Consider the following 24,587-nt stretch of genomic DNA (forward strand, 5'->3'; position numbering starts at 1 on the left):
ACTAGCATAGTTACATGTGCTAGAATATAGCACTTTAAGAAAGCAGTTGGACAATGTGCATGATAAACCTTAAACAGTCAGTTTGTTAATTTTCCATTTCTTAGATTCTGTCTCATGGAAAGTACTTTAAATGTAGAAATAGATGGTCATCCATTATAATTTTGAAGAAATCAAAACAGTTCTTATATTATGGTATATGATAAGTAAATTGCTTTGTGTCCACAGGATGATATGTTACATAGCCATTAAAAATTACAGCTCTGAAGTCAGTAAAACAACATAAGGCTGGGTGCGGTGACTCATGCCTGTAACCCTAGCGCTTTGGGAGGCTGAGGTGGGCAGATCACCTGAGGTCAGGAGTTTGAGACCAGCTTGACCAACATGGAGAAACCCTGTCTCTACTAAAAATACAAAAATTAACTGGGCATGGTGGCACATGCCTGTAATCCCAGCTACTCGGGAGGCTGAGGCAGGAGAATTGCTTGAACCCAGGAGGCAGAGATTGCGGTGAGCCGAGATCGCACCATTGCACTCCAGCCTGAGCAACAAGAACGAAATTCCATCTCAAAAAATAAAAAGGAAAGGCCGGGTGCAGTGGCTAACGCCTGTAATCCTAGCACTTTGGGAGGCCAAGGCGGGCAGATCATGAGGTCAAGAGATTGAGACCATCCAGGCCGACACGGTGAAACCCCATCTCTACTAAAAATACAAAAATTATCTGGGCATGGTGGTGCTCGCCTATAATCCCAGCTACTCGGAGGCTGAGGCAGGAGAATTTCTTGAACCTGGGAGGCAGAGGTTGCAGTGAGCCGAGATTGCACCATTGCACTTCAGCCTAGTGACAGAGCAAGACTCTGTCTTAAAAAAATAATAATTAATTAATTAATAAAATAAAAATACAAGTGTGACGTAAGTGGTAAGGAATGCAAAAGGCAAAATGATGTATAAGAATTTAATACATTCTTTCCCTCCCGCTCTTGCTCCATCTCTGTACTTGATTTTAAGATCTTTGAAGTCAAGGATCTTGACTTGCTCATCTATGAACCTATCCCCCACCCTCTCCCAATGCCTAGCATAGTACCTGACTCAATAAATCTATGTTGGTGCAGAATATAGGCACAGGAAAAAGGAAAAGGAAATCCAGAATAATACCAAAAGATCAGAGAAGCAGCAATACAAAGAGAGAGCCAACTTACTGATGAAACGTGTATTAAAGAGTAGGATTTAACAGATGTCTTCATGTAAACCAGAGGCTATGCTTAGATTTTTCTTTTAAAATATTTCATTTGTGGGCCCAGGCACGGTGGCTTATGCCTGTAATATGAGCACTTTGGGAAGCCAAGGTGAGAAGTTCACTTGAGGCCAGGAGTTCAGGACCAGCCTGGGCAATATAGTGAGACCCTGTCTGTACAAAGAAAATAGAAAAAATTAACCAGACGTGCCTGTAGTCCCAACTAACTACTCAGGAGGATTACTTGAGCCCGGGAGTTCAGGGCTGTAGTAAGGTATGATAGCACCACTGCACTCCAGCCTGGGTGACAGACCGAGATTCTGTCTCTTAACAAAAAGAAAAAAAAAAAAGCCTGCTAGTAAACTTTCTGTCACTATTCTAATACATGGTTTGATGTAAGTCTTAATCAGTTAAGCAAGTGCCCTACTCATTTTTAAACTGGATCATTCAGGCATGGTTAATTCCGTTATTTTTTCTGGCTGCATTTTTTAAAATTAACAAAGGTCTCATAGACAATATCAAGTTCATAAGTAAATCAATAAGAGAAACTCAAAACTACCAGGCTATATATATGCTTAATTTGTGGTAGCTCATACATAGAACCTAAAGCAGGTATAAATTACATAAATTATATTTTTAAAAATTAGATCTATTAAGCGTCTAAGCCTGCATTATTATTATTTTTGTAGAGACAGGGTCTTGCTGTCTTGCCCAGGCCAAAATACAGTTGTGCAATCTTAGCTCACTGCAGCCTCGAATTCCTCAGCTTAAGTGATCCTCCCACCTCAGCCTCCTGAGTAGCTAGGACTACAGGCATGTGCCACCACATCCAGCTAATTTTTATTATTTTTTGTAGAGACAAAGTCTCACTGTGTTGCCTAGGCTGGTCTCAAAACTCCTGGTCTCAAGTGATCCTCCCACCTCAGCCTCCCAAAATGCTGGGATTACAGGTGTGTGCCACCATGCTCAGCTGAACATTATTTCTTTATTCAATTTTGTAGGCTGTTAAATTCAGTAAATAAAAACATCTATGTATTTAATTTCCAAATATGTAATACATTCACATGGATCAAAATTCAGAAGGTGATGTATTCTTCCAGAATTAGCATAGGAATATGGAAGCACACATATATCTTTGCAATTAATTATTGTTTTCTAAACTACATAATCTTATTTTGAAAACACAGGGGTTTAAAAACAAATATTAAAATATAAATAGCAGTTTATGAGTCTTTTATTTCCTTTTCTGCCTTTCAGGTTCTACTCTGTTACTTATTTCTCAGTATTGCTGAAAACATTCAGGTCATAGTCTCGTAGCAAAACCACTGGGGCTGGGGTAAGAAAACTGCTTATTCTTAGGCTACTCTCAGATTTTTCTTATTAAATATTTTGATCTTTTAATAGATCAATATTGATTTCCATCATTTCCTTGCACTAACTCTTCTCTCCCCTCCTACTCCCACCTGGTCCCACAGGAGCTGCTTGTTCCCCTTGTTTTCCTGACCATAGTCACTGAAGCTAGGAAGTTTGTTATTTTGGCTTAAATTCTCACTTTCCTTTACCACTCACGTCTAATCTAGTTCATTTGACTCTTTTTTTCTAAATATCTTTTAGATCCATCCATCCCACCTCCTTAGTCCTAACTCAAGTCATCATTGACTTGTAGCCTTCCACCTGTTCTTCCTGCCTTCTGAGTCCCAGTGTCTCATTTTTTAAAACTCCTGGTGGTTCTCCATTGCTCTGAGGATAAAAATCTAAAGACTTGGTTTATAAAGTCCCTCTTTGGCCCTTTTACTTTTTATAGCTTGCTTTCTTACTGTCACCCCAAGGTTCACTTGATTTGCTAATGCTTTGTCTCAAGTCTCATCCATCACTTTCTCATGTGTGTTAGAAATTTTTTGTAAGTTTTAACTGTGGTAAGTGCTTTACCTTTGTGCTGCTGGTAATGATTTTGCACTGACTGCGGACTGAGTATATGTGGCATATAAAGATGTGGTCTTCTAAAAAGATGCCTGAATATTTGTTACCCTTTATTGAATACGTATTTATGCATATTAGATATCTTACATATGTTGTTTTATTAATGTCAACCTTAGTGTTACAAATAAGCTGAAACCCAGGAAGATAAAATTTGACCCTTCATGATGTTAATGTTAAGATTCTATGCTTTGATGTCTGACAACATGTCTGGCAAGTCTTATAAATAAATTTTATTTTGCAGACAAGGCAAAAATGTTAAACCATCTTTAAGCCATCAACTACTGTACCCTTAAAACAGAATATTACTTTTCTTAGTTCAGTCTTTGTTATTATTTTGTGTTCTCCTTATTCAGCACAGTTAGAGTAACGTGAAAATATTGAGTTGTTATGTTTCAATAGTAGAAAAATGCCTCAGGGATTTTCTTTGAATGTTGTTCCTAGGGAGCTTGATTGCATATTTTAAATGGAGAGTTTAACTGTTTAGGGTGTCAGTTATAACTAATGTCATTTTTTTGACTAGACTTCCTTCCATCTCTTTATAATAAATTATTAACTAAATAATAAGGCTTTATTTATAAATATTCAAAACATAGTTACTTTGCAACTTAAAATTTGTCAAACATTTTTGAGACACCAAAAGCATAAAGAAAAATACTCATCAAAAAATATAAATGAAAAGATAAGCCACAAACTGGAAGAAAATATTTTCAAAATACATCTCTGGAAAGGATTTAATTCAGAATATATGAAGAACTCTTAAAACTCACTTAAAAGACAATTTTTAATTTTTAATGGACAAAAGGTTTGAACACCAGAGTCATATGGATGGCAAGTAACTACATGAAAAGAGCTCAACATGATTAGTTATTAGGAAAATGCAAATTAAAACTATAATGAAATATCACTACACATTCACTAGACTGCCTAAAATTAAAAGCCTGGGACAGTACTAGGATGTGAAAGCAACTGGAAATCTCATATGTTATTAGTGGAAATGCAAAAAGGTACAGCCACTTTGGAAAACATTTAAACACACACCATACAACCTACCAGTTCTGCACCTGTTGTTTACCCAAGAATAATGAAAATGTATAGACCTGTACACAAAAGTTCATGACAGCTCTACTTATAAAATTTTTAAAAATGGAAACAACATAAATGAATCATGATACATCCAGACAATGGAATACTATTCAGTCGTGTAAAAAAAAAAAAAAAAAAAAAAGGTGCATGCACTGATATGTGCAACAATATTTGTGTGTCTCAAAAGCCTTGTCTAAAAGAAGCCAGGCATAAAAAGCTATATACATTGTGATCCAAAAGGCAGAACAGTAAGGCTTGAAATCCTGTCAGTGGCTGCCAGGGTGATGGAGAAGATTATCTGCAAAGGGGCAAGAGGAAACTTTTTGGGGTAATGGAAATGTTTTGTACCTTGATTGTGATGGTAGTTACATGACTGTATACATTTATCAGAACTCATTGAACTATACGCTTAACAGGGTGAATTTTATTGCATGTAAATCAACCTTCCCTGAAAAAGTTCAAGTCAGTTTTCAACATACGGCAATACCCTTTCTCTACTAAAAATACAAAAATTAGCTGAGTGTGGTGGTGCATGCCAGCTACTCAGGAGGCCAAGGTGGGAGGATTGCTTAAGCTTGAGAGACAGAGGCTGCAGTGAGCCGAGATCGTGCCACTGCACTCCAGCCTGGGCAACAGAGCAAGACTCTGTCCCCAAAAAAAAAAAAAAGAGAGAGAGAGAAATTATCTTCACAAATTTTATGGTGAAGAAAACTTTAGGAGACAGGTCAGATGACTTCTGAGTCAGGTATTTTGTGTTTTGATGTACTACGTTTTTTCTAATCATGAAGATATTTTTAATTTTCATAATTAATAGTCTTTTTTTTACTGTCAGGGTTTTGTACCTTTACCAAAGTACACTCTTTATGTCCCAAGAACAGGTTGTCTTTATTTATTCAAGTCATCCTTTATGTTACTTAAGTATTATTATTAAACTGTCTTCATGTATATCTTACACAGATAGTGGTAGTTTTATTCTTAGTTATATACTCTTTGTGAGTGAGGTTGTAAATTGGGTCTTTCATTATATATTCTGTTATTTGAGAAGAAATTTAATTGTATATGTTATATTGCTTATATACCATTTACCCTTTGAAATCTCTTATTTGTAGTAACTTTGCAGTTGATTCCTTTGGTCTTTCTAGGTATGAAATCATATTATCAGTTAATAATGATCATATGCCTCTTTCTTTCCTTTTCTAATATGGTACCACTTCCAGAACAGTGCCAAGTAAGAGTGATGCTAGCAGCCACCCTTATCTTACTCCTGATGTTAATGGAAGTGCTTTTATTTTGTCATTAAAAATGATTTTTAAGAGACAGGGTCTCCCTTAAGAGGGTTGGCCAGACCCAGTGGCTCAAACCTGTAATCCCAGCACTTTGGGAGGCCGAGGCAGGTGGATTGCTTGAGCTCAGCAGTTCAAGACCAGCCCAGGCAACATAGTGAGACCTCGTCTCTACTGAAAATTCAACAACAAAGAAAATTAGCCTGGAAGTAATTACCTGGAACTACAGGCATACATTGCAAAAAAAAAAAAAAAGAGGGTGTCTCACTATGTAGCCCAGGCTGTAATGCAGTGACAAAATCGTATCTCACTGTAACCTCAAACTCATGGGCTCAAGCCATCCTCCTACCGTAGCCTCCTAAAGCACTGGGATTACAAGTTAGAGCTGCTGCACTGGGCCTGATTTGGGTTTTAAGACTATCAGTTCCTGTGTGATTAAGTGAACACTAATCTATTTCTACTTTTTTTATAAGCAATTTTATCAAATATTCTAGAACCTGTAGAGATACTCATGATTTTTTTTTCAACTATTAATATCAGAAATTATTACTTCCTAAAATTCTAAGCCATTCTTGTATCTGGTTTGAATCACACCTGGTCACTTTGGTTTATTCTTTTAATGTGCTAGATTCTATCTGTTAACATTTTTTACTTAGAATTTTTTGCCCCATATTCATGTGATAGTCCAATCATTCTATTTTGTCTTTATTCTATTTTTGTCAGTACTTTGCATCACTGTTAGGCTAGCTTGCTAAAAAGAATTTGGAAGCTTTCCCTGTGCTCTGAGACGTTAAATAGTACAGATTGAGTATCCTTTATCCTAAATGCTTAGGACCAGAAGTGTTGCAAGATTTTTTTGGATTTTGGAATATTTGCAAATGCATATTGAGATATCTTGGGGATGGGACCCAAGTCTAAACATGAAATGCGTTTATGTATATACACTTTATACATATAGCAGCCTGAAGGTAATTTTATACAATTTTTTTTTTTTGAGTCAAAGTCTCCCTCTGTTGCCCAGGCTGGAGTACAGTGGTATGATCTCAGCTCACTGCAACCTCCACCTCCTGGGTTCAAGCAATTCTCCTGCCTCAGTCACCTGCATAGCTGGGATTACAGGCGCACACTACCACACCCCACTGATTTTGTTGTATTTTCAGTAGAAACGGGGTTTAACCATTTTGGCCAGGCTGGTCTCAAACTCCTTACCTCAGGTGCTCTGGCTGCCTTGGCCTCCCAAAGTGCTGTGATTACAGGCATGAGCCAATTTTTAATAATTATGTGTGTGAAACAAAGTTTGTATACATGGAACCATTTTGCTACCCTTTGTGGGAATGCTTGCATGAGAGAATCTGGGCATGTGCAGAAAAGATACATTGCGGCCAAAGAGGGCTAGGAGGGTCTTGGGGATGCTGAATAAACTGTATTGTGCACTTGTGTTTTGACTGCAACCCACATGAGGTCACATGAGGTCAGATGTGGAATATTCTACTTGTGGCATCTTGTCAATGCTCAGAAAGTTTCAGATTTTGGAGCATGTCCGATCTTCAGGTTAGAGATGCTCAACCTGTATTGATGACACTTGTTCTTCTGTCAGTTAGGAAAATGTACTTGTGGGCCTGGCGCAGTGGCTCAGCTGGTAATCCTAACACGGAGGCCTAGGCGGGAGGATCGCTTGAGCCCAGGCATTCAAGAGCAGCCTGGGTAACACAGACCCTGTCTCTACAAAATATTTTTAAAATTAGCTGAGAGTGGTGGCGGTGGCGCATGCCTGTAGTTCTAGTTACTCAGGTGGCTGAGATGGGAGGATCATTGAAGCCCTGCAGGTCAAGGCTGCAGTGAGCTGTGATGGTACCATTGCACCCTAGCCTGGGCAACAGAGTGAGACCATGTCCAGGAAATTACAAAAAAAAAAACTGTGTATCTCCTTTTCTTGGTCGTGTATATTCTACCTCTTCTGAAATTGTTCATTTTATATTACCTGTGTTTTTTTAATTGAGCAAACATTCTTAATGCAGATAGGGAGTATCATGTGTGAGTTGTTTATATGAAATACTTTCCATTCACTAATATGGCCTGTACCTCCTTGTGATTTGTAATGATTTGATAGGGGCAGAACTTTAATGATCATAAGTCTTTGTTTTTTTTGTTTTGTTTTGTTTTGTTTGTTTTTGAGACAGTCTCGCTCTGTCGCCCAGGCTGAAGTACAGTGGCCTGATCTCGGCTCATTGCAAGCTCCGCCTTCCGGGTTCACACCATTCTCCTGCCTCAGCCTCCCTAGTAGCTGGGACTACAGGCACCCGCCACTACGCCTGGCTAATTTTTTGTATTTTTAGTAGAGACAGAGTTTCACCGTGTTAGCCAGGATTGTCTTGATCTCCTGACCTTGTGATCCATCCGTTTTGGCCTCCCAAAGTACTGGGATTACAGGCGTGAGCCACTGCGCCCGGCCAATCATAAGTCTTTAATGCACCATTCAGATCAGAGGCAAGGGAAATGCTTCCTTGAATCTCTTTATTAAAAAGGACTCTCACAACTTTTACCAGCCAATATTATTATTAGACTGAAGCCTAAAACAGGTTGTGTATCCTTGATCCGAAACGCTTGGGATCAGAAGTGTTTGGGATTTTGGATTTTCTTCAGCTTTTAGAATATCTGCATTATACTTAACCGGTTCAGCATCCCTAATCCAAAAATCCCAAATGCTCCTATGAGCGTTTCCTTCGAGGGTCATGTCATCACTAAAATAGTGTTGAATTTGGGAGCATTTCACATTCTGGATTTTTGGATTAGCTATGCTTATCCTGTAATGAGCTTCTCTATCAAAAGTCTAAAGAAGATAATAATGAATTCTGGGCATACAAAGATCACTGGGGTTTTTGTTTTGGCAGCCATAGGGTATCTGACACCTTACTTGGTAGAGTATTCCTTAGTAAGTATTGAAAAACCTGAGTTGATTGTTTTTTAGAAAAATTTTTAAAGTTTAAAATAGAGAGTTTAGAGTCTGGATTGAAGGTTTGTGGTCCGAAGCTCCTTGACCCACTTTCCTGTGTGTGGTAAGCAGTAGGCTGAGTAATGGCCCCACAAAATATCCATGTCCTAACTCCTAGAACCCGTGAATGTTGCCCTATGTGGCAAAAAGGAATTTTGCCAGCATAATTAAGGATTTTGAGGTGAGGAGATTATTCTGGATCATCTGGATGGGCCAAATGAATCACAAGTGTCTTATAAAAGGGAATTAAAGGGAGGTTTGAGTTTGACTAAAGTAGAGGAGAAGGCAGTGTGACCACAGAAGCAGAGCAGTGCTTCTGTGATGGCGGCCAGGGGCCAAGGAATGCCCCAGGCTATAGAAGCAAAAGAGGCAAGGAGCACATTCTCCCCTGAAGCCCCCTCAAGGAACCAACTCGACATCTTTTTAGCCCTTTAAGATTCTTTTTGGGCTTCTGGCATCCAGTACTGTAACAGAATAAATGTGTGTTGTTTTAGGCCACTAATTTTGTGGTAATTTGCTGCAGCAGCAACAGGAAACTAATACATTGTGGGACCTGTTAACTAAACATACAAGGGCAGGATTCCATAGCTCCAGCACTTAGCACAGTGCCTTATGTAATAAGGTAGGCCCTGGGTGTATTTTTGGAGAGAAGGAAAAATGGAGGAAAGAAGAAAGGAAGTAACTTAAGTAGCTCGTATGAGCATGGTGTAGGTGTCTACTTTCTGGATGGAGCAGAGAAAAACAGTGAACTTGAAAACTTGAAGCCCACCCATCACCCCAAATAGGTTCTATAGTATTATTCTAGGACATCACTTTAAAAAGTTGAACAGTGAGAGTCAGAAAATAATTGAGGAGCCAAAAAAGTCACACAATTTGAAATTCAAGAATCCCTGCTCATTTGAAGGGGAAAAATACAAAGCTTTGTACATGTGGGTAAGTTATATTTTAATTAAAATTCAAGCTCACATCTCTAATTTCTAGTTTATATAAGGTACCAAGAACATAGTTAATTGCAGTTTTGCCAAGTACAATAAATAACTGGACTTCGTTGATTTATGACTAGTTTTAATTATATTTTTTAAATAAGTTATACATTTACATGATATAAAAATCAAATGTACAAAATGGTGTACTCTCTCACCTCTGTAGTGACTTAGTTTCCATTTTCACAGACAAACTTGTGTTACCGTTTAAAAAAAAAATCCTTCCAAATATATGAACAGTCAAATCCTGAATGTTCCTTTTTTCTTTTAATGTTTTTAGGCAATGTATAGCATACGGGATGTGTTGTTCTGCATCTTTTTTTTTTTTTTTTTTCATTTTAACTCTGCGTTGGAGTTCCTTCTATTTCAGTGCATAAAGAGCTTCCTCATTTTTTGTGGTTGCATATTATTCCGTGTATCAGATTTACAGTTCCACCAGCAATCATTGAGTATGCCTATTTCTCTACACCAGGGATAGATAAAAATTTTCTGTAAAGGGCCGACAGAAAATATTTTAGGCTTGCAAGCCACATTCTCTGTTGCATATTCTTCTTGGTTTGGTTTGATTTTAATTACAACCCTTCAAAAACATAAAAACCATTCTTAACTTACAGGCCGTATGAAAACAATTCAAGGGGGGCTGTGGTTTGCTAGCCCTTGCAAACATATAGTTATTAATTTGATGGATAAAACATTATCCCAATATAGTTTTATTTGTATTATTTATCAGTGAGGTCAAGTATACTTAGAGTCATTTGTATATCCTTTTCTGTGACTACTCATATTTTTTGCCCAATTTCCTACAGTTTTTTATTTTATTTATGGTAACTTCTTTAAAGACTAGTCAAGTGCAGTAGTGAGAAGTGGGGTATAGCTTTTTATATAGAGAAATCATCTCTTATCTGTAAAATGAATTGCAGATGTTTTCCACAGTTTTATCTTTTTACTTCGCTTTCAGAAGATTTTGCCATGCAGAATTTTTTTTTTAGATGGACTCTCCCTCTGTTGCCCAGGCTGGAGTGCAGTGGTACAGTCTCGGCTCACTGCAACCTCTGCCTCCCAGTTTTAAGCGAGTTTCCTGCCTCAGCCTCCTGAGTATCTGGGACTACAGCCGTGCACCACCATGCCTGGCTAATTTTTATATTATTAGTAGAGATGGGGTTTCACTGTGTTGGCAAGGCTGGTCTCGAACTCTTGACCTCATGATCACCCACCTCGGCCTCCCAAAGTGCTGGGATTACAGGCGTGAGCCACCGCACCTGGCCAGAAATTTTTTCAGTAGTAAAATTTTTCAAACTTATGACTTGGGTTTTGTGTAATACTTTAGACCTTCCCCACTTAAGGTTATGAAACAGGCCGGGCACTGTGACTCATGCCTGTAGTCCCAACACTGGGAGGCCAAGGCGGGCGGATCACCTGAGGTCGGGAGTTTAAGACCAGCCTGACAAACATGGAGAAACCCCATCTCTACTAAAAATACAAAATTAGCTGGATGTGGTGGCGTGCACCTGTAGTCCCAGCTACTCGGGAGGCTGAGGCAGGAGAATTGCTTGAACCAGGGGTTGCACTCCAGCCTGGGAAACAAGAGTGAAACTGTCTCAAAAAAAAAGATTAAAAAAAAAGGATTATCAAACAATTCAATTCTTTCATGTTTTTTTTCTTGTGCCTTTGTGATTTCATTTTGTCACTTAAATCTTTGATCCTCTTAGGCTTTATATTGGTATCGGGAGAATAGATCCAACTTTTATTTTTTTCCAGTTGGCTCAACAGTTGTCCAAACACTACCTGTTGAATTGTTCTCCATCTTCCCCCACCCCCATTTGAAGTGCCACCGTTTATTACACACTACACTACAGTATGTATTTGAATCTAGTGTGTATATTCTGTTCTATTGATCTATCTAGACAGGCTTGCTTTTGAATTCTGACTCCCTCACAAAATTATCTGTGGTTGTATTTCATTGAAGAAATACAGATACAGTCAAATATATCTACTTACAGCCGGCACCTATGCCCCTATTCTTTGCATTGCCTCACCTCCCATTACGAAGGAAGAGATGTCCCTGCTCCTGTTATGTTCCAGGTCCTAATTCTTCTGGTTCACTCCAGAACTTTGCTCCTAGAGTTCACCCTGCCTTCTAGATCATTAATTTATGCCTGTCTTGGATGATTGTCATGCACACATCCCTTAATAATATTTAAAAAGCAGCCAAACAAAAAGCCCTTTTCCTAACAACACCTTCCCCTTATGATTGCATTTCTCCATTCATCTTGAGAGTAAAAATCCAATTCTCTACCTTCTGTTTCTCTTCAACCCAAACCCACCCTATTCCTTTTTTTTTTTTTTTTTTCAGACGGAGTCTGTCTAGCTCAGGCTGGCGTGCAGTAGTGCAATCTTGGATCTTGGCTCACTGCAGCCTCCAACTCCCGAGTTCAAGCGATTCTCATGCCTCAGTCTCCCAAGTAGCTGGGATTACAGGCATGCACTGTCCACCCCATTCTTACCTCAACTGGTGAAATGACTCTTCCCAAAATTACCAACAACCTCCATCTTGCACAGAATTAGCTCTCTTTTTGTCTCTCCTCATATCTCACCTCAGTCTGTCAGCAGGATTTAAGTCAGCCAGCCTCAGTGACTGTGCGGTCACTAGATCTCCTGCTGGCCTAGCCTGTTGAGTTGTTTCAGGGCTCTTTCCTTTGCCGCTTTCTCGTATCTATCTTCCTCTTGTCCCTAAGAAAGCTCATTCCAGTCTTGTGACTTCAAATATCATCTGTAAACTGACATGCGATTTTTTTTTTCCATCTCTACCCTCATCCCTGAACTCCAGACTAAAACATTCAGTTTTTCTTGTTCAACTCTAGTTGAAATGTCTAATGTGCAAGCAGAGCTTGGGATTTCTTTCCCAGACCTATTCCTTCTTGGTCCTTCTCCATCTTAGATAGAGGTGCCTAACATTCAGATATTTGGGACAAAAACTTAAAGGTTAGTCTTGTTTTCTCCCATCCAGTCTATCAGGAAGTCCTATCAACTGTTTCTTCAAAGTGTATCCCAAATAACATAGTGGTTAGGAGAGCCAGGTTGCCTCAGTCTGAATTCTGGCTTAGTCTTGAGCAAGTCGACATCTGTGACCCAGATTCCTCATCTGTTAAATGAAGTTAAAATAGTACATACCACCTAGGATTGTAAATATCTGAAATGTAGTACTCAGCTGAATTAGTATGTGCAGAGTGCTCAGAACAGTGCCTCACACTTAGTGAGTGGTCGGTAAATGTTCGTTGTCCCCAGTGTAGTTGGTATTAGTAGTTATACGGGAACTAGTAATACAGTTACTGCTGCTGCTGCTGCTGCTGTACCCCAAGCCTCTATCCTCTCTTGCGTAGATTAATGGGATAGCCTCCTATACTTTCAACTCTTGCCACTTCCACTGTCCATTCTCTACACACTAACCAGGGTAATCTTTTTAAAAACCCAAATTTTGCCACTATCCTTCTTAAAAACTCCAGAGGCTTCCCGTTGCAGTTCTAGTAAAATCCAAACACTTCCGGGGCCCTCAAGGTTTTTTGTGATTCGCCCTCTGCCTACCTGTCAATTTTAGCTCCTCTTACTCTCCAGTCATTCACTAAATGCTGTGGTTTAAATGCGTCCTGCAAATTTCATGTGTTGGAAATTTTTTTTTTCTTTCTAAGACAGTCTCACTCTGTTGCCCAGGCTGGAGTGCAGTGGCACGGTCTTGGCTCACTGCAACCTCCACCTCCTGGGTTCAAGCGATTCTCCTGCCTCAGCCTCCTGTGTAGCTAGGATTACAGGCGCCTGCCACCATGCCCCACTACTTTTTTTGTATTTTTAGTAGAGATGGGGTTTCACCGTGTTGCCGGCTGGTCTCCTGACCCCAATTGATCCACCCGCCTTAGCCTTCTAAAGTGCTGGAATTATGGGCATGAGCCACTGCACCTGGCCATGTGTTGGAAATTTAATTCCCAAATTCATATGTTGATTGGCAGTGAGGCTTTGGGAGGTAATTAGGATTAAATAAGGTTATCAGGGTAGGGCCCCCTTGATGGGACTGGTGGCTTTATAAGAGGCAGCAAACTTGCCCATTTGCCATATGATGTCTTCCACCAGAAGCCATGTAGATGCTGCCACCATGCTCTTGGGATTCCCAGCCTTCAGAACTGTAAGAAATAAATTTCTTTTTAAAAAATAAATTACCCAGTCTCAGATATTCTGTTATAGCAACAAGAAACAGACTGACACTAGGCTTCATCTACTTTGGCCTTCTCCTGGTCCCTAGAACAGGCTCCCCACTCCCACCCCCTTCTAAGTTCTTTGTACTTGTTATTCCCTGTGTCTGGAACGCTCTCCCCTCAGAGCTGACTGGTTTCTTCAAAACATTCAGGTCTCAGCTCAAATGCCACCTCTTCAGAGGAGTCATCCTTGAACATCTGATTAAAGTAGCTCCTCCCCCCATTGCTGCCTTATTTTTTTTTTCATTGCACTTTGCACTAATGGTGTTTGCTTATTTGTGTATGTGTTTGTCTTAAGTTCCACATAGGCAGGGTCTTTGGCTTGTTTATCATTCGAAACAACATCTCGACTAGGGCTTGGGAATTAAGTGGTGGAGTTCCAAGTCTTTTAATACGGGGGTCGAGTAGTTTTTCCTTGGCAGGAGCTTCTTTTCCTGGATAGCCTCTTAATAGTCTGGAGTGCGCAGCTCATAGTTATTAGGAAATGTTTGCACTTTGGAAAAATGTCCTTTGAAATCTCTGCCTTTTCTGAGTCACAGATTGTATTTTAAATTGTTCTAGAAGGAAAAGTGTTTTAACCCAGTTGTAGTGACTGATAAGTGTTTTCTTTTGAGCACATACACACACACAACTCTTAGAGTATTAATTGGTATGGTAATGCCCTGAGCTCATGTGATATGAACTGTTTTAAAAATAAAACAGTAGATATATTAGCTGTGACATGATTATAACTGCCAGCAAGTAAGGATCATAATAAAGAAGTGACTTCCTGACGTGTTTAGGAACACCAGCAACAGCATGCTTCATAAACTGGCTTAGATTTGGTATCTTTCAGACTTTTAGTTACCTGCAGTGTACTGTAATTTTCATTGTTTTTGAGTAGTGATAAGCACTCACAATTGAATGGTCATGTTCTCCATACCCAAGTCAAAGAGCGGCTGAATTCGTGTTTGTTGAATTAAATTGAACTCTTAGCCTGTAAGTGTAAATTTTTTGCCATACACTTAACAGTTCAAACTGCTTCTGCTAAAATGCTTTTGATACAATGGTAAGAACAGGATGAAAAAAATGCATTTATGTATACATGATCTCAGTTATGTTAAGTGTAGATTGAAAGCAGTCTCCAAGGAGGTATGTTAGCCTGTTCATATTTTTAAATGGACAAGAGGATTATGGCGGATTTTTCTTAATACTTTTCTGTATTGGGCAAACAGGCATATGGGAATGATTTATGGTTGGGGCCTGAAGCTGTGCCCAGCTCTTAGGTGCCCTGTACATCCCGTATGTGAGGCACAGACCCATGGCAGATTGTCCTGGCCCCTGCTTGTGATTGAACCTCTAGTAGGAAGAGCTACTTTTCACCAGTACAGCCTAAAAGCAGAGGTCCAATCTTTTGGCTTCCCTGGGCCACATTGGAAGAAGAATTGTCTTGGGCCAGACATCAAATACACTAATGATAGCTGATGAGCAAAAAAAAAAAAAAAAAAAGTTGCATAATGTTTTAAGAAAGTTTTCAAATTTGTGTTGGGCATTCAAAGGGCTGCATGTGGCCCATGGGCCACAGGTTGGACAAGCTTGGCCTAAAGTATTCCTCAGGGTTAAGTCAGACTGCAAACATTTGTGTATTCATTCATTCATTCATTCAACACTTTTGCACTAAGTGGCTGATTTTGCCAGCCATGTTAGTTACATTAAGCAGACTATTAACCAAAATGGACATGGCCCTGAACTCTCTGTTTCTGGTATACTAGAGAAATACTTATACTATTAAGTTGGTGCAAAAGTAATTGCGATTTTGCCATTGAAAGTAATGGTCAAAACTGCAATTACTTTCACGCCAACCTAATACATATTCAGGCAATTTCAACTTGTGATAAGGGTTATGAAGGAAAAGTAGCAGATGCTATCTGAGAGCACAGAGCAGAGAAGAACCTAATTTAGGTTGAGAGTTTCAGGTAAGGCTAAGACCCAAAAACCAAGAGGAGTTAGCCAGATAGAATAAGAATATACCAGACAGAGGAAGCTGCATGGCAAAGGCCAAGAGGCATAGAAGAGTGAAGAACAGAAGGAGACCATTGTGGGTCTGATGCAGCTGAGCTAGGAAGGATTGGCCCAAGATAGAAAGGTAAACAGGAGGGGGCATGGTTCTGGGAGCTGCAACTTAGAAAGCTGTTTGTGTCCAAAACAAGTCAAAGAGTTGCTGAGGACAAGGGGTGCAACCCCCTAATAACAAAAAGTCTCCTTGCTTGGATCTCCACACACATTCAGAGTGTTTGTTGTGGCCTCACAGGATTTTTTCTAAGGCTAAGTAAGTGTGGCCAGAGGTAACTGGATGCCATTAGTGCACATCACCACTACAACTTCTGTAAAAACCTGGCCTCTCCACACTGAATGTCAAAATGTATTAAACAGTGCATGCTCTGAGAAAAGTGAAGGCATGCTAGATCCAAGCATTTAAGTTAGATTGGCCATCCACCCCGAGAAACAAATGTTCCAGTAATCTGTTAGTTGGGGTATACAGTGTTGTATTCTGTTTATAATTCTACCACCAAGTTTTTGGGATGGGGTGTCTTCTTCTATAAAATAGCATTAAGTAAGCATTTCAATGAGGTCCTTAATGTGAGGCATGATGTAGTAAACACATTAGCAGTCCTTTTTTTGGTCACTTGTTTCTTACTCAAGAGAAACATCTTGGTTGGGGGCGTGGTGGCTCATGCCTGTAATCCCAACACTTTGCAAGGCCAAAGCAGGCGGATCATTTGAGGCCAGGAGTTTGAGACCAGCCTGGCCAACATGGCGAAACCCTGTCTCTACTAAAAATGCAAAAGCTAGCCAAGCATGGTGGTGCGCGCTTGTAGTCCCAGCTACTCAGGAGGCTGAGGCCCGAGAATCGCTTGAACCTGGGAGGTGGAGGCTGCAGTAAGCCAAGATCACGCCACTGCACTCTAGCCTGAGTGACAGAGCAAGACTCCGTCTCAAAAAAAAAAAAAAAGGAAGAAACATCTCTTTAATTATTACCAGTGTAAATTAGTGTGAAAACAGAGATCCTGTAGCCTGCTTTCATGTCTGTGTGGACATACTGCAGTGCAGCTGATACCTCATTATTGTCAGCATGCAGTTGTACTAGGAAATTTTCACATGTGATCATAGCTCATTACTGAAACCCAACTATTTTAAAAGAAATGCCCTTGAGTCATAGGCTTGATTTATTGCCATGGTATTCTCTGATAAATGGTTAATGGTTCTTCCCCTAAGTGAGCATACTTCATTTGCCATCTGTTTAAAATCACTACAGATTGAAAAGTAGTATATTGAACTCTAAGGACGTAATCTCTTTCTTACACTGGAATTCTGAAGAAGAACGTACTGAGCATTACTTACTCTTTCTTTCTTCTTAGATTCTTCTTAATCCTTTGGTGAAAACTGAGACACACGATGGCCGCAAATAAGCCCAAGGGTCAGAATTCTTTGGCCTTACACAAAGTCATCATGGTGGGCAGTGGTGGCGTGGGCAAGTCAGCTCTGACTCTACAGTTCATGTACGATGAGGTAAGTGTTAATTTTATAATGGATCAAAGTTTAGGCTTTCAGAGAATATTTCCCTAGCTTAGTTTTGGTGCTATTTTGTATGGATTCTTTGAATCCTCGAAACTATTAATAATTTTTTTTCATTTTTGTGTTTAGAGCCATCTGTACATGACTTGATTTTACGAATCAGGAACTTACGGTCCTTAAAATCCTCATGCTTTAAACACAAAACTAAACTAAAAGGAGCGCCTCTTTTTTTAGTAATCTAACTTTAGCTTTTTTGTTTTTAAGTTTTATTGGCGATTCCTACCTTTAATTAATGGAAGCGGTGGGTATAGTACTTTATAGGTTAACATATATAAAGTATCTTTTAGGCCAGGCGTGGTGGACCATGCCTGTAATCCCAGCACTTTGGGAGGCCAAGACGGGTGGATCATGAGGTCAGGAGATTGAGACCGTCCAGGCTAACACGGTGAAACCCTGTCTCTACTAAAAATACAAAAAAGTAGCCGGGCGCCGTGGCAGGCACCTGTAGTCTCAGCTGCTCAGGAGGCTGAGGCAGGAGAATGGCATGAACCCAGGAGGCGGAGCTTGCAGTGAGCTGAGATCACACCACTGCACTCCAGCCTGGGCAACAGAGCGAGACTCTGTCTCAAAAAATATATATATATATTTTAATAAACTTGATGAAAAAGTCATTATTGCATGTTTGGCATTGCACTACCCTCATCATTAAACAGGCTGTGTCTCTAAAATTTATAATTACTACACAGGTTACAGATTTGTATGCCTGTATTCATTATCAGACTTCATCATCCCTGAGTTAAGGTATAGCCTCTATACAGCAATGTAGTCTTTCCCTGGAGGACTGTTATCAAGTCTTAATGATGATTTAAGAGTTGGTAATCCAATGTGAGCATTTATCCTCACTTCTGTTTTCTCCCAATAAAAGCCAGGTTTTATGGTTGCACAGAACTTAGTCCTCGTAACAATCTTGTGTGGGAGATGGTGGTATCCCCATTTTACAGATGTGAAAACAGAACCTCAGAGAGTTACCCAACTTGCCCAAGAAAAGTGACCTGTGATGAGCAACAAAGTGTTAAACCTGGTCTTTTGACTAAAAATACCTCTACAGACTTTTTCCCACCCCATGTCTTTATCTCTTTTTTTACCTTTTTTTTTTTTTAAATAGAGACCAGGGTCTCGCTCTGTTCCTCCCACCTTGGGCTCCCAGAGCTAGGATTACAGGTGTGAGCCAGTGCACCCAACCCCCCATGTCTTTTTCTATTGCCTGTGTCCCACCATTCTTTTTACATACATACATAAAACCCTTAAATCTATCAGTTGCCACACTTGTTAGTGAGCGAATTAAAAAGTTTAGGGAAGGCGTAGGCAGGAGAATCGCTTGAGCCTAGGAGCTTGAACCAGCTGGCAACAAAGTGAGACTCTGTCTCTATAAAAAAATTTAAAAATTAATTGGGCATGGTGCTGCACACCTGTTTTCCTAGCTACTTAGGAGACTAAGGCAGGAGGATCATTTGCATTGGAGGTCACAGTGAGCAATGACTGTGCCACTGCACTGCAGCCTAGACAACAGAGCAAAACCTCTGTCTCTTTTAAAAAAAAGTTTATGGAGAGAGGATTGAAGTGGTACTTTAAATGAAATTACTGATGTATTCATTCAATTCTGTTTTTCATACTGTTTATTTAAGAGCTAATCTTCTCTCAGACTAATCCTTAAATCAGTCTCCTCTTGACAATAAGGAAGCCAAAAGTAAGAATATTCACATGCCTAACCTTTTTTTTTTTTTTTTTTTTTTTTAAGGTAATGTCTGTCGCCCTTGCGGTGGTGCAGTCTCAGCTCACTGCAACCTCTGCCTCCCAGGCTCAAGCAATCCTCCCATTTCAGCCTTCCAAGTAGTTGAGACTACAGGCATATGCCACTATGCCCAGCTAATTGTTGTATATTTTTGTAGAGACGGGGTGTATCCATCTGTTCTCACAGTACTATAAAGAATTACCTGACACTGGGGTAATTTATGAAGAAAAGAGGTTTAATTGACTCACAGTTCCACAGGCTTAACAGGAAGCATGACTAGGAGGCTTCAGGAAACCTACAATTGCGGCAGAGGGTGAAGGGAAAGCAAGTACATCCTCACATGTTGGAGTAGGGGTGGGAGTGGAGAGAGAGAGCGAGAGAGAGAGATGTGCACACTTCAAAAACCATCAGATCTCGTGAGAATTCACTATCATGAGAACAGCATGAGGGAAATCTGCCCCCATGATCCAGTCACCTCCCACCTAGTCCCTCCCCCAACATGAGGAATTAACAGTTCAACATGAGATTTGGGTGGGGACACAGAGCCAAACCATATCACAGGGTTTTGCCATGTTGCCCAGTCTGGTCTTGAACTCCTGGGCTCAAGTGATCCACTCACCTCAGCCTCCCTAACTGCTGGCATTACAGGCATGCGCCACCACACCCAGCCCACATGCTTAACTTTTAATGAATGACTAAGCCCGTTAATAGCATGTAAATGTGGTGGAATGTTATTTAACTTTTACAGTTACAAATACACTGTGTCTATTTTTAAAATAATTATTTATTGAGTATCTACCATATACCAGGCACTGTTGTAGGCTTTAGAGATATAATGATGAGTAGCATATCCAAGGTCCCTGCTCTGAGGGGTTAAATTCTAATGACAGGATATAGTCATAGCAAATAAATAAGAACATATCAGATAATGAAAATATTTACAGGAACTAATAAAAAACCCACAAATATCTGTGTATAAATGAACACGTGCTAACAATGATATCAAAAGATAGGCCAGGCATAGTGACTTACACCTGTGATCCCAACACTTTAGGAGACCAAGGCAGTAGGACTGTTTAAGCCCAGGAGTTCAAGACCAGCCTGGGCAACATAGTAAGGCCTTGTCTACGTACATACACATGTACTTATCATCTATCTGCCTGCCTACCTACATACTGGTTTATCAGGGTATATTAAAGTGAGATTTATGGGGCTGCCGATAGGAGTGGGAATGTTAAGTTGTTTAATTGTACTATTTAAAAAATCAAAAGTTTGGGAAGAAGTCTCATAAAGTTTAAGGTTTGACTTTTATTGAGTAGTATAAATCACTTTATTTACTTGGCTCATTTTAGAAAAAGAAAGGATTTAATGATACTTTCAGTGCTTACCAAAATACTGACTTTTAAGTTATTTCCACAATTCTAGCATGAAAATTTATATTCAGAGTCACATAGAAAAAAGATTCTTATAAATTTGGTAAAATATATGTGTAATAGTTTTTGCAGGTATTGTGTTTTAAGGAAGAAAAGCTGTTTTCAAGCTGTAAAAAGCCTAATTCAGCCCTCTCTTTTTACAAATGAGGAAACCTACAGATTGTCTAAAATTAAAATTAATGTAGTTTTTACCAATGGAGGAATCTGGGCAAAGGGTATACGGAACTCTTCTTGTACTATTTTGGCAGCTTCACATGAATTTATAATTATTTCAAAATAAGCAGTTTTGAAACGTAAAAATAACAATTAAAAAATTGGTGTGTTTTTATCTTTTCTAGTTTGTGGAGGACTATGAGCCTACCAAAGCGGACAGCTATCGGAAGAAGGTAGTGCTAGATGGGGAGGAAGTACAGATCGATATCTTAGATACAGCTGGGCAGGAGGACTACGCTGCAATTAGAGACAACTACTTCCGAAGCGGGGAGGGGTTCCTCTGTGTTTTCTCTATTACAGAAATGGAATCCTTTGCAGCTACAGCTGACTTCAGGTATGTCCTAGAGTAATGTTGCTTGTGACATACCATACAACAATTTCTTCCCCACACACAAGTAGACAACTAGAGGTTCTAACTTGTTAGTCTTTTACTCTAATTGTGCTTATTCCCTTTTTGATATTAGTATATGACTCTCTCTACTGTGTTATGTACACACGGTTAGGATACTTTGCATAGAGACAGCTCTTCCAGTGTCACCGGTATTAGAGTTTGATCTTGTGATAGCTTCACTTACCCAGAGTCTCTATGAGTTACTGAAGTATTTCTCTTTAGTGTAAACTACTGCTGCCATAATAGTTCATACTTGGAGCACATAGTGGAGCTTACCCAGGTGTTACAGCTTTCTCTGTTAGTCACAGTTTCTCAGCACCTATGTAATGTTCAGGAGACACTTTGCCATCCTCCTCAAAATATAGATGCCCTAATAGCACAGGCTAATTTTGTTTGTTTGTTTTTCTTATTACATGGGAACCTTCAGAATGAATGAATTTTTGAATAGAAATAATATCTCTGTAGATGGGCACACTAGATTGTTATATAATATTTTTAATATTTATTATTTAATCAAAATCTGGAACCCATTTGGTTTTAGAGGAGGTGGTTTTGGTGAAGGGGAAAGAGGTACTCCTCTATAAGAGAAATTTGGCATAGAGTTCTTGTGTGGTCTTGCAAATACTACATGCATAAATGAAGTGTTCTTTAATTAGGTGATACATATTTTTATTTCTGTGTTAAGTGTCTACTTGATTATGGAGGACAGAAAAGAAGCATGTAATGTATCCACTATTTTCGAGATTCACACAGCCTAAATGAATATATAAGGCATTTAACCAAGAGCAAGTTAGTGACAAAGTAGGAAACATGGGCAGTGGTTAGTACAGAGGATCTGGGAGGGGAAAGAAACTGGGAAACCTTCATGAAATAGATGAGCTTGAAGAAAAGAAGGATTTTCACATATAAGGAAAGAGGGCATTTCAGGTGGTTGAGCAAAAAACTAAACCAAGGCTTATACAAAGCATTCCTTTTTATGCACACTTGAAAATCTCAAGAACTTATTCTAATAGAGAATAATAGGTAAATACTTTGTAAACATGTCCAAGTTAAAGACACAGAGAAGTGACTCACCAGTTTGCTAATCCACAGGAGACTGAGAGATTGTGTCTGTGCCTGTGTGCAAAGCATTTTAAACAATCAGTTGCAATGTCCATTTCATGGCTCTTTTTACTAAATAGGAAAATCCACTTACTAAAAGTACAAAAAGTAGGTAATTGAGAAACTCTGAAGTATAGATTTATTTATAAAATAAAGTGTGTTGGTTTCTATGAGGAAGGAATTTCATATATGATGACATGCAAAGGGTGGCAGACCCTGGTAACTTGTAATTGGGAGACATGTTGAAAGTTATGTAAATGCCAATGCTTATTCATTCAGCAGATGTTTGAGTGCTTATAATGTAGCAAGTCGTGTTCTAAGTAATGGAATAAATGTTAATCACCATAGTCACCAAAGTCAAAGTGGTATCTCAGGAGAATAAGGTATTTTCATGCCAAGAATCTTGGGCGATTATTATTACAGAAAATAAGGATGATTCATTACTCTTATGGCATACCTCCAGTGCCCCTGCCATAAATAAAAATGACCCTACTGACTCACCAACAATATGAAAGACTTTTTTGAGAAGGTCTGAATGGTTATAGTAGGCACTCCATGTGGTCTAAACTACAAGAGTAGCATAAATATCAGCTCAACCCTTTAGCCTTCCTGGTCATCTCTATGATCCACAAAATCCATTACTTCCTTGTCTATATATGCGATGTCCTTGATACAACTCCAGTATCACACTTAACACCCATTCCTTGCCTGTCTCAGTATCCCCAGTACCTATATATGACATAGTTGCTAGCATATAATCTATAGTAAGTACATGTTTAGTAAACATTTGTTTTGATTCAAAAACCGTTACCTTTTGGTTTTTACTTTCCAATGTCAAAATGAAGTTGGACCAGATTGTACTTCCCTATTCTGAAATTCTGTAATAGCCTCTAAAACTGTATTTAAAGGGAGTATTGTATTAAGCAAAATGTATATGAAGTTTATACCATAGGATTACCTTTCTCTGACATCCAGGAAAGTTGCTAATAAAACCAATCTATTAACTCTGAAAAAAAATAACATCTTCTCACCTCAGAACCCAGTAGGTCCAGGTTTTCTACAGCCTTGTTTCTGCCAGCATCAGTCACACTATAGTTTTTCAGCATTGGTTTCCCTGCAGCGCCTGACTCAGAGTAGCTTAGTAGGTATTTATTAAGAAATAAATTAATGACTATCTATACACACATATAACCAGAGGTGCTAGAGTTAAAAACACCTGAGTCAGTCTCACCTTCCAAGTGGTGAGACTGAGTGGCAGGTTAGTTGTTGTTAACAACTTCATTCAGTGGCGATCATTAAGTCAGGAAACAACAGATGCTGGAGAGGATGTGGAGAAATAGGGATGCTTTTACACTGTTGGTGGGAATGTAAATTAGTTTAACCATTGTGGAAGACAGTGTGCTGATTCCTCAAGGATCTAGAACTAGAAATACCATTTAACCCAGTGATCCCATTGCTGGATATATACCCAAAGGATTATAAATCATGCTGCTATAAAGACACATGCACATGTATGTTTATTGCGGCACTACTCACAATAGCAAAGACTTGGAACCAACCCAAATGTCCATCAATGATAGACTGGATTAAGAAAATGTGGCACATATACACCATGGAATACTATGCAGCTATAAAAAAGGATGAGTTCATGTCCTTTGCAGGGACATGGATGATGCTGGAAGCCATCATTCTGAGCAAACTATCACAAGGACAGAAAACCAAACACCGCATGTTTTCACTCATAGGTGGGAACTGAACAATGAGAACACTTGGACACAGGGCGGGACACATCACACACTTGGGCCTGTCTTGGGGTGGGGGTCTGCAGGAGGGATAGCATTGGGAGAAATACCTAATGTAAATGATGAGTTGATGGGTGCAGCAAACCAACATGGCACATGTATCCCTATGTAACAAACCTGCACATTGTGCACATGTACCCTAGAACTTAAAGTATAATTAAAAAAAAAAAAAGAAGAAGAAGAACAGCATTCAGGTCCTCATTCACAAAGGAAACTGGTTAAGAAAGTCACAGCACGCCCTAGAAAAAGATTGTGATTGGCCAAAATCCTCTTCACAAGTACTGCATATATTTAATAGTAATCATGGTGAAAGTTGACATAGTTTTTGCAAGAAATCATGTGAGTGGTAGGAAGCATCATAGCACTATGTAGTGCTGTACGTCTTAGCCTGCATCACCCAGATACCATGCTTATTTGGCATTTTGTTTTCTAAAAGGATGTTTAAGACAAATACAAATCAGTGAAGAATGGAGTTTACTTTCTCTGTGACCCATAGTCTGTGCA

The 24,587-nt window shown here is 39.4% G+C and overlaps 1 protein-coding gene across 3 annotated transcripts in view; it reads left to right on the plus strand.

The window, feature by feature from the left end:
- Positions 1–24,587, plus strand: part of RALA (RAS like proto-oncogene A) — an 84,673-nt gene that overhangs the window by 46,186 nt on the left and 13,900 nt on the right. For all 3 annotated transcript variants that reach the window (XM_003896079.5, XM_009203071.4, XM_009203072.3), the window contains 2 exons: positions 17,195–17,345; positions 20,915–21,123. In XM_003896079.5, coding sequence (XP_003896128.1) covers positions 17,232–17,345; positions 20,915–21,123 — 323 coding nt within the window. In that variant the 5' untranslated portion in view covers positions 17,195–17,231. The remainder of the gene's footprint in view (positions 1–17,194; positions 17,346–20,914; positions 21,124–24,587) is intronic.

This window comes from Papio anubis, chromosome 4 (genome assembly GCF_008728515.1).
Source record: "Papio anubis isolate 15944 chromosome 4, Panubis1.0, whole genome shotgun sequence".
Classification (NCBI taxonomy): domain Eukaryota; kingdom Metazoa; phylum Chordata; class Mammalia; order Primates; family Cercopithecidae; genus Papio; species Papio anubis.